We start from the raw sequence: 11,003 nt of genomic DNA, 5'->3' as shown, positions 1-11,003 counted from the left end.
TATCTTTCTCAATTGTATCTGTTAAAGCGAAGCACCGGTCGGCAAAGATAATGGAGCAACAGCAGCAACAGCAGCAAGCAGTACATATATACGAAAAAAGCATTCTGAGAACCGTGCGTTCCCTTAGTCATTGCATCGCGTTTCGCGAGATTGATACTCTGAATTGTCTAGATTCCAAAGGTAGCTGAATGGTGTAGTCGACAAATATTATTTGCACACACTCGTTAACCGCAGTATCAGCGATAATAGCATCGAAGGAATGGAAAAAAACGAATGTAATCAACGTTGATAAATGAGCACCGTTGAATCATCTTTCACTAATACAGAAATGGTAGACGTTGGTATAAAATTTCACAACGTCGACATAATGTGAAAAAAATGCTGCCATTAAAATAATTCATAGACAGCAAGGGCGAAAGAGAACGAGAGAACAAAGAGGTAGGAAAAGAGAGGAGAGATGAAGAGGGACAGAGCAAACATATCACGTTGATCATGTACATAATAGAATCGATGTATGTATATTGTTCGATTGCGCCATGCTTAACGCGAATATAACCGTTCATTTGAAACCCGATTAATTACGGTCAACTAAAACGGCCCTAAAGCTATGGCTGGGTCACTCATCGCGTCAACAGCGCGCCAAAATCACGATAGACATATCCTCGTGCCTCGCCGTTGGTCGATAAAACAGATTAAGTATACGACAGAAACGACAGGTGCTATGAAATAGAGAGTGCCAGAAAGCAAAAAGCAAGAAAGAGCGAGAAATGAGAGTGGGAAAGAGCGAAAGAGAGAGTGAGAGAGAGAGAGAGAGAGAGAGAGAGAAAGAGAGAGTGAGAGAGAGAGAGGAGGACGTACCGATGTTTTAACGAGCCGTGATTTTCGTGCTCGCCTTTTCGAGACCCTTACGTAACGCGACTTAATTGTGAAGGAGCTATCGCGCCGGTTAATACGAGCGTCGAGAACGAGGAGAGACATTCGAGGGGGTGCTTGGCGGGTTTAACTGTGGAGTAACGGCCTATCAGAGTGGGGGAAGGGAAAGATTGCTTTGGAGGGGATACCATCCCCACCACTTGCTCGTCCATCAGTCGCTCCGAGGCCGTTGTACAGAGAGGTTTGTTCTTGTTGTCCGTCTGCGCGTTTAACATTTCGTGTTTCGCTTTCACGTTGCGTCCGCCGGTTTCGTCCGATCGGTGCGCTTCCCGGCTTTTTAATTCCCACACGCGCTGTTGTATCGGTACCAGAGGAGTTTTCTTGCGTAGTAACGGAATAGACGTGTGCGTGCTAGTGTTAGTAAACTTAACCTCAAAGTCTGGCGGCGGGCCACTGTTTCAGTCGTAAACAAGCAAAGTGTAGTGTCTCTGTGTGATGGTGTTCCAATATTGAGGAAGTGAAGCCGTGAATACCAGAGGAGGGAGAAGCAGTTTTCCTTCTTTCGTTTAATCCGAAAGAAAAGGAAGCTTTATTCGGCGTATTCTTATCGCGGTTCTCGCCCTGTTTTACCGACCGGATAAAGGGCACGCCACGCTCTCCGTGCCCAACGGGATTCTTCGTGGCGTCGGCGTCACGTTTAACCTCGATGAACGTAGAAGGCGGGTCGAAATAAGTGGTGACAGTAGAGTAGGTGTCGTTCGGAAAGGTGAAGTTACATGTTATCGATGAGAATGCGGTAGTTGCGGATGGCAAACACACCGATGGATCATCTTTGTGCATCCGAGGCGGGGACCTTCTTGATCGAATCGCGTCGACAGAACCGCGGACAGAGCCGTGACAAAGTTCGCTCGTTCTCGTAGCCCACGCGGGCGATTTGAATCGAAGTGTTTTTGTTTATCGTTGTTGTTGTTATTTATTGTCGTTAATGTGTTGCGTGACATGAAGCATACCGCATACGTGTTTTAAAAACACATATAAAAGTGTTTGTATTTTGTACTAATTTGGAACCATAGAAAAAACATGTATCCCAGTGCTGGAATCAACGCTGCTGCTGTGGCTGCCGCCGCTGCTGCTAGGCATCCGGTGAGTAAACCAATTTTTTCATCGATTTTACGTGCTTCATTTTCTTATGTTTATTTAACTATGTACATCCCTGAAATAATTTGTATGCACATATTTCCATCGCCTTTTGTTACCGTTTTACACGACAAACAAAATTCTGTTAACGGAATAACGGATTAAACTATCATAGTTTATTTTCTTATGTACCAAAATTCAGAGAAACCTTTCGAAGACTTAATTCTCGTCGCGTTACGCCTTTGTTACGCAGTTTAAACGATTTGTACCTCGTAAGGGGAACCCGCGCACAGCTTAGCCACTTGGTTCGAGTTTCACGTGTACTGTGCTGCGCGTACTGCGCGCGATTCTGATCACGTTCAGTGGCGTAGAAACCAGTGTAACGCCTTTCGACAATCGGTCGTCGATCGGATTACGAATTCTCTCGCGTTGAAATTTTTGCGAACGCATGCCAGCCGATTATGGAACGGGATCGCGGTCGTTGTTACACTCGTGTACTAGGGAGCGGCGTGGTCACGTCAAAACATTCTCTCGATCGAAATAGAAACGGCGGCTGATCCGCGTTGGTCGAACACGCGATAATAATACCGATCCGTGCGCGGTTTCTTCGCGCGTCTCAGTTCGCTGCCACTGATACGGTCACGTGCGTCGCGGTGCACACATTTATCATGGTTCGCGCGTACGTTACCCATATAGGTTATGTACGTGTCGGATACACGTGCCTTTGGGGAGTGTATATACTGTATCGCGCGCGTACATACGTGTAACTCTGCCTCCTCGTTTCGAGATTTCGAGATATCGGACCGCGGCGAGAGCGTGTTTGCGCGCGCGGCCAGAAATCCCGTCACGATTTCGATGTTAGCCGTGAACCGTGTAAAAGCCATTTCGTCTCGCCGCATCGCGTCGCAAGGGGGGAGAGCCTATTGATCCGTGAATCGGAGATCCATGAATCAGTTATGCGAAACTCCTTTTTCTTCGCGTGTCCCCTCTCTATGGATTTCGTGTTCGGCTTATAATAGCTGCCACGATTAAACCGTCTCGGTCGTAGTACATAACCATAACGATGTACAAGATCGGACGAGATTGTGCTCGCGTATGTACGTATAGACCGTGGAAGCATAGTTTCACGGCAAGTTTAGTCGGTGAAATTCTTGCCGGTCGATGAACAGGATATTATAAACGGTCGGGGAATGAAAAACGGAATAGCGTGACTTTATGTAAGCGCGTTGAATGTACCGGCGTGTGATATGTTTATTGCATTTATTCCAGCGCGACGATAGAAGCGCGGAAATGTCGTTGTATGCGATTAAACGTGCGACCGTGCGCATTAACGCTAGTGGACGCAATATTTTCACGTTTAGGATGACGCGGGAACGTAATATTGTACGTTTGCCAGGAAAAAATTACATCATTCACCGTTGCCATTATATTTGCCCCGGCACCGATAATCATAATAATTAGAGGCGAAAGCAAAAAAATCAGCCATTACTTTGTATTATAACGGTGTGTTGTCGGATGGAAAGGGACCCCTCGGATAGAATAATGAAAGCTTCATCTGGCCCATCCCTAATAACAGGCGTTACACCGGATGCGGCCCGGCGATATTGTAGCACGTGGTGAGCAGCGGGGGGGGGGGGGGGGGCGAGAAACGCGTCGAATAGAGAAGGACGGAGAATGAAACGGGAACGAACAAAGAAAAAAAGAAGACCGGAGGGAGGAAAAAAACAGTACTGGCAAAAGAGTCGAGGCTGTCCCTCGAAAGGCGGTGACAATGTTGTGGAAAAAAGGTGGCTCTGTGTCGAGTGCCGTGAAGAAGCGAAGAGGGACACACGTTGGCGAGGAATAAGGATGAAAGATATAGTTGCTTTGCTTTTTTACGTACGGGATAAGGGGTAGGCGTATGTCGGTGACGAAATAGTAGTGCATACACGGTATTAGACGAACATAACCTTCTGTAAACCGTGATATGCACTCGCGACGGGCCCTGATTCGGTAAATATTGATGCGTTTAATCGGCCCGTTTGCCTCGACGCTTGTGTAAACGCGGTTCGGTGCGCGTATAGATGAAAACACTTTTGTAAACTCGATGAAATCGAATATATGATACGTCTATCTTCTTTTTTTTTTTCATTTCTTTTATTATTTGTTTTGATTTTGTGTCCCGTTTTTTCGCTGTCTATGATATAACATCGATCTAATAAAATACGTGCAAACAATGCGATCTAATTTCACGGACCAAACAAAGACATTTGACTTGGTAAATGGCAGGGGAGGGGAACGTTTTGTAAGCAGCGTGGAACGATAATCGGGGCGATTTTAAGCTTCGAAGCCGTTCGACGCCACGCTGCACATGGTAATGCGTTGTTGGAGGCACGCCGTGCCGGGACATGCGAGCCGAGGCGAATCGAGTTGCGCTGTCGGCACGGAAATATGGAATCACAGTGATATCTTGAGCGTCACGTCGTCCATTATGCTGATGCGCCCGGTAAATTTCACGCATTATACTCCCATTATATGTTTCCTGACCGAGTGGAATCGCGATCTCGTGCTCCCGTTCGCGGTAATTACACGCTGCTGCTTCTTGTTCACCGGTGGGGAAAGAGAGGAATAGCAGGGGAGGAAGCGATTGTTTTAATTTCTGCCTCGTTCCATCGCTGCCGCGTTATTGCTTTACGTTCATATCTCCTTTCACCGTGTATTTGTTTATTTCCTCTTTTTTCTTCTCGTTTTACTTCATCAGTCATTTTTCACGCATACACACAGAGTGGTTCGATCCTATCGTTGACTCGATATACCTCTGTGCGTTTGCTCGTTGATACAATTACCCACGTTGAACGAACGCGACGACCGGAAAAAATCGTTTCGCGCGACCTACTGTATCGACGAAAGAGCAGCGTGTCTGACTGGGTTCGATGGAGTATAGCCAAATTGTATTCTCCTATAACGTTTATTCGGCACCTGGGGCGCGTATTTCTTTCCCCTCCGGCTCTCGCCTATGTGACGCGACATATTGTCTGTTCCATTACTCTCTGAACTGGCGCCCCGAGATTCACTTACGCTGCCCGCTCTCGTGTTATTCTACACGAGACCGCGCTAGTACGACCGTAAAAATCTTGTCGATAAAAAGGGAACGTTGTATCGGGCAGAGGGGAGAGCGTATCGAAGTGCAGTAAAACAAAGGGTGAAAAAAGAAAAGAAGAAGGGAAGAGGAAGAAGTGGAAGAAGAATAACGCAGACGGCTCGTTTCCGATAAGAACTTTCAGAGAACGTAAAAAGACGATTCTTCCTCGATACGGGAATCGTACTGTTAAGGTTCATGGAACGGATACCGATAAAACGATTTGATTTGCTCGTGCACGCTCGCCTAGTTTTCTCTTCAATAAGGCTGAGATAATTAAATGGACGAACGCCCTTTATCGCCGGCTTCCCGTTTATAATTGCTATTTGTAAGAGTTTTTAATGGGTCTCTCGATAGTCGACCGTACCCGGGGGCAGAGGGAATACAGAGATCTGAACTCTGGCTGAAGTAGCTTATTACGTTAAATGGTTTTCTTTCCGATATCGGAGGCGAATTAATCAGCGAAGATAGCCGTGGATCTTCTCTCGTTCTTCTTTTTATATCTTTACTTCCTCACTTCCGAAAAAAAAGGTAGATCGGACGAGACAGTTTAGCTTAGCTTGGTTGCAGGTGCTTGGCGGGGGGGGGGGGGACGTATAATCCGAGGGTAGTCGAGCGAAAGAGACGAACAACTGCAACTGGGAAAGCATCCCTCGTCTCTGCCGAAATAATCCCCCTGACTGGCGCAACAATGGCCAGAAACGAACCCCCGAGCGTGAAGCGTAATACCCGAGTCCTCAGGGTGCCGTAAATTGGTCCACTGGGAGTGCAAAGGAGAAGAGAAGAGCTGTGTGGAGTGCTTTACCTATGGACCCTCGTGGTTACTTTGCCACCCCTCCAGTTCCGTCTTCTGTTTCAACAAGGAACATCCTACTCGAGAAATCCCACAGCAAAAGCTCGTTTCTTCTTTATTGCTTTACAATCGCTTTCGTGCGCTCGTCCGTCTCACAACCATTCGAATCCTCCGCTCACATCGATGTTTTATAATTTACGAACTCATGAAAAATGTCTTATAAATTGCGAAGGTAACGAGGGATAGAAATTTCTTGCCGTCGTTCGATAGTTTGCGAAACATGCGATGAAAATCTTCAACCGAATCGAATCGATGATAACAACGTACCGTGAAGAGTATACACTTCCGGCTTTGCTGGCAGACCGAAGTGCTCGCGATTTCAAAATGCTCATACCGTTGCGGGCAGATGGAAATATATAAACGTCCGCCGTATCTCGTGGTCAATAAATATTGCCCATCGAGTAAATTTGTTTGCATTATGACAGTAGTGATGGCTTACACGCACGAGAAGGGTTGGATCTTTTCTTTCGCGTTTCGGCGAGACATTCGTGCCCCGTCTGTTTGTCTTCCGGCAACGCTTTTCAGGCAATTATTTATCTTTCGGCCGTGCCCTCTATAGATAGCCCTGGTGAACTGGTAAAGCTGGGGGTTCGTTCTATCCTCGTCGAGCTTTCTCAGACACTGCCCGTTTCAACCGAGCTACAAGGGTTCCTCGAGTGTTCGGAACATAATCCATTGTGCCGGAGCGATTGTGTTTACGTCTGCATGCGTTTTCAAGTGGAATGGAACTCCGCTTCCACCAGGACCCCCCCTTCTCTGTTCGGTGCTCGTTTAAATAACTCTCGAATTGCCTCCACCATCTTTCATTTCTCCTTTTAACTCCTTCGAAAGGAGAGTTCTACCGTTTCGTACGTGGTCCGGGCAATCTCGTGCCAGTATATATTCCTCGATCGTTTCCTCACCGCTTAATCTTCCGTCTCTGAAGCTGAATCGCTTCTAGTATTAACCTCGCGATGAAGTGGCTGGCAAAGTGGCGATTCCTTTCAAATAGCACAGTTCGAACACTCGTTAAGCAAGCGTTTCGATCGAGACTACGAATTTCTCCATCGTTCCTCCGGTAATGGCTAACGATTCCTCGAATCGTGTTTACACCCATCAACGCTTTATCATCGTTGCACGCAACGTCTTTTCACCTCAGCCTTAATTATTCATAACATCTATGGCTGCGATAATCGGTCTTGTGATAGATTACACGTACAATTAACCGGATTCGCGTCACTAATAACTTCTTCCCCCGTGGTTGGCAAAAAAGAATGTTGAGAGCGATGGGAACATGTCCGGAAGGAGGGGAACATCGCGCATTCGATACGGAGGACCGCTCGCGATTTTCACGGCTCGTTAGTCACGGCTTTATAAATCGAACTATCCTCGAGGAAAAAAGGGAAAAAACGTGCGCATACTTGCCTACGCTCGAATGTATGCGTGCACCTATATCCAAAGACTCACGTATATATCACTGACGAAGGCCGCGTGTATATGTGTATTTCGAGAATGTGCGAGTGCATAAGTATTTCGTGCACGTTCGCCACGAATAATGCGTGCAGGCACTTGGCAAGGAGCGACGGATACCGTGGCGCAGCTATACACATGCGCATGAATATACATATAGTCACCACGCGAATGTTCACGTGTGTACACGTTATGCATGTATACAGCGCGATAAATACGCCTAACCGCTTTGTAAACCTCGCTGGAAGGTGGATAGGGGGAAAAAGAAAGTCCGAGGAAGCCTCTTCAAGTCCCCTCGGACTTGCTCGTACAGGAGAATGGCACTAATTGGCATTAGGCTTGGCAGTTTGTCGTGTTCCCCCTTCTTTGAGCCTGCGTACGCTGCTCCCTGGCTCTGCTACATCACGCTGCCGCACACCGGAGCGTTTCGCGTTTCCATGACTCCTCTTCCGTGACTGCAGACATTTCTCTCCTCGCCTCTACACCCCTCCCCCCCGCACCTTTCTGCCCCGTGTAAAATTGCTCGCGGGCCTCTCTTTCTCTCTCCGCAAGTCCATACAATCGGCTATATAGTATTACTTATCGCTGCTGGCGGCACGCACAGATCTGTAATATCGATCGCATATCCACGATCGCGCGCCGCTCTCCCGTACACTTTTTCGTCCTTTAATCCTGGCGCTTTGGGACTCTGTAATTTCTCACCGCGGGGGGTTATTATCCTGCACCGGCATCGATGCCACGAAAAATGCCACGGCCTTCGTGGACGATTCGGGAACGTGGTTCTAAAGGAGTACGAATAGGTGATTGGCTTTGGTGACTCATTCACCAGGCTCGATTGTAGGCTTTACTTTTTCTGTAGTATTTATTGGACTGCAAGATCAGACAGGAAATTGGTCAAATTAAATAGAGGTATAAGTGATCGTATTGCGATATTTGTTCAATTCTATGCTTCACGGGCAAATATATTGTTTACATTCCATAGGGAAAATTGATCGTGCAGGTGTTTTCAGGTTTTGAAAAATAGTCAAATATTGATATTGATCTGTATTATATTATACAACTGTTTGTTACACCAGATATCTCCAATATTTTTAATAAAATTGTATATTTGAACGAGAAAGATTCCAGTTTGAAATTCTTATGGTTTTATTTAGATATTCCGATTTTTATATTCCTGATATTTTCATCTATTTTGATAGGTAATATATCTGAAATAAATGGATGAGAATGTAAAATGTTATACAACTATTGGCAAATTCATTAGAGGAACTAAATGGAATTTTTCTGATTAATAATCACGAGGATTTTAAAATCACTATTATGGTTTCATGACACGCTTCAGACCGAATTCAAAGTGCTGAATAATACAAGTTTAGAGCGAACCATTTATGAGATACTGCTACTCCGAACAATGGCGATAAATTTACTACTTTTTTTTAGTACAGAATGGTGATTTTGACTTCTATCACACGACATATTGATTCGCCAGTCGTTATTCGAAACGGAAGCAGTGGTTAATTTATCGATAACGTTTTACAATTCTTCTTAAAGATTTGAAAACAGATTGATCATTTTAGGAATTATCGATATCGTGAATGCAATTTTTATTGATCGAAAAGATTCAGCTGTACTTAGGTTGTGTATTTCTTCTGATTGATCGAATGGACATTTTCTCGAGATAAATTTTGCAATATTAAATTATTCAAGTATCTTTCACTTTTTATCCATCCGTGTATTTGTATCGTATAAATATTACTTTATTCACATTTATCGTTGTATTACTATGTTTCATTATCCCAAGATTAGCGTGGCATTAGGTCAGTCTATTTATAGCTATTATACTCGTGGTTTTCGAGTCACAGAAACTTTTTAATTAATCGTAATATTTTCTCTAATTGCCCGAAATTGCACTCATAACGCATTAAAGTATACTTAAAAAAAGAAGGATCTTATTTCGACACCAATTGTGTACTCTAAAATTAACCTCCTCTCTCTAAACCATTCAACATACTCTAAACTAATATTTCTAAACTAATATGGCCAACTCTATCCATAGACTAAACTCATAACATAGAAGTAAAGAGAAAACAGCTTGTGCTGGTAGTTAAAATGTGGCGCTGACAGGATTTTGCCCATAACACCTATAACTCTCTACAAGTGAAAATCTTTTTATGGTCGATGATTCTGCCAAGAACCTAAAACGAAATACTCTAGGGATTTTCTTCCTTGCACCGCGTTTCAAGACCACGAATAGCGTCCAGCCACGAAAACTGTCTGAACGTTTTTCTAGCGATATCCTCGAACGACACTCTCGTGAATTTTCAACCACTGCTCGTTCACTTATATACATACATAGGGTGATCTGGAAAAAAGAGCGGAGCAATTTAGGTGTATACGTTGCCTGAAGTGAAAATGTTGAATTAGCATAGAAATTAAAAAATTAACTTTGAAAGAGATAAAGTAAAGTAAAATAGCATAGGTATTTATTTAAAGCTTCTTTCATAACTCTATAAAATTGTTTTACGTCCTTATGTTTGAATTCATTTTTCATTGCGAATTCGATTTTCATTACTTAAAAATGCTATACGTATGCTGGCAAATAATTTTCATAGACAAATAATTGTCTGTCTCTAAAACTCTACGTATGTGTTTGACTTAAATTATTACGAAATATTTCCCATAATTTTCTGATCTTTCAGTACGTGTTCTACATAAAAGCGATACCGTATACATAACCTAGCTGAGACAATCGTGTCAACTCAAAGCAACGTCGAACGCAGTAAAAGTAAAACTCATTTGTAAAAATGATTTGGGATATTTTGATTAATTAATTTTTAATCTCTCGTTGACGCGACTATAATTCTTTCTCTCGATTTTACAATTACTGTGTACCTCAAAATTACTCGAGCCATTCTTTCTGGATCACCGTGTATATACGCGTCTACACAGGGATATTCTTTCCGAATACGTCTATCCGGTCGGCGGCACACTGGTTTTCCGCAAACCCACCACGCTATGCAAATATTTGTCGGACGTTCGTCGGGCCTGGTGCACGCTCCTTCTCCATCTCCTTCTGTTCCCGGTCGACGTTCACTCTGACGTATCTCTTAGGCCACGTCGTCATGGATACCGTCTACAGACGGCCGTGGAACGAAGGAAAAGAGAAACGTCCAAATATTTGCGTTCGACTAGCGCACACGGATACTAATCAGTTTCTTTTAGGCGCAGGACAGTGACACTGGCTGGCCTGAAACTCGCTGGACAACATTCGTATTTTTGTTCTGTTACTTCTGTTACGAGTCTATCCAGATATGCACACGAACGAGATCATAAAAACAATCCTATAGGTATTCTCGTGGCTGAGTGTAGCTCGTATATAGCTTGCAATGTAGCTGGATGTTTTTGTGGTTTTCGGGAATGTTTTCTTTGCGGATACCTTATTGACGTTGAATCATGTTACGAACAATTTTTTTCGGTAACTACATTCTCATGATTCTCATTATAACGCTATAACGCTGCTTGATAAGAGTTATTATGTGTTTTTATCGTTGGTACATTTGTACATTTATCGTT

General features: G+C 44.2%; 1 protein-coding gene across 2 annotated transcripts in view; it reads left to right on the top strand.

The window, feature by feature from the left end:
• Window positions 1-1,078: 1,078 nt before the first annotated feature.
• Window positions 1,079-11,003, top strand: part of LOC126878350 (protein groucho-like) — a 155,389-nt gene continuing 145,464 nt past the window's right edge. The window contains exon 1 of one of the 2 annotated variants that reach the window (XM_050641096.1): window positions 1,079-2,016. In XM_050641096.1, the coding sequence (XP_050497053.1) occupies window positions 1,954-2,016 (63 nt within the window). In that variant the 5' untranslated portion in view covers window positions 1,079-1,953. The remainder of the gene's footprint in view (window positions 2,017-11,003) is intronic. The other variant, XM_050641095.1, reaches the window with a different exon arrangement.

This window comes from Bombus huntii, chromosome 2, assembly GCF_024542735.1.
Source record: "Bombus huntii isolate Logan2020A chromosome 2, iyBomHunt1.1, whole genome shotgun sequence".
Taxonomy (NCBI): Eukaryota; Metazoa; Arthropoda; class Insecta; order Hymenoptera; family Apidae; genus Bombus; species Bombus huntii.
The sequence above is the reverse complement of the archived record's forward strand: the minus strand, read 5'-3'. Positions and strand labels throughout refer to the sequence as shown.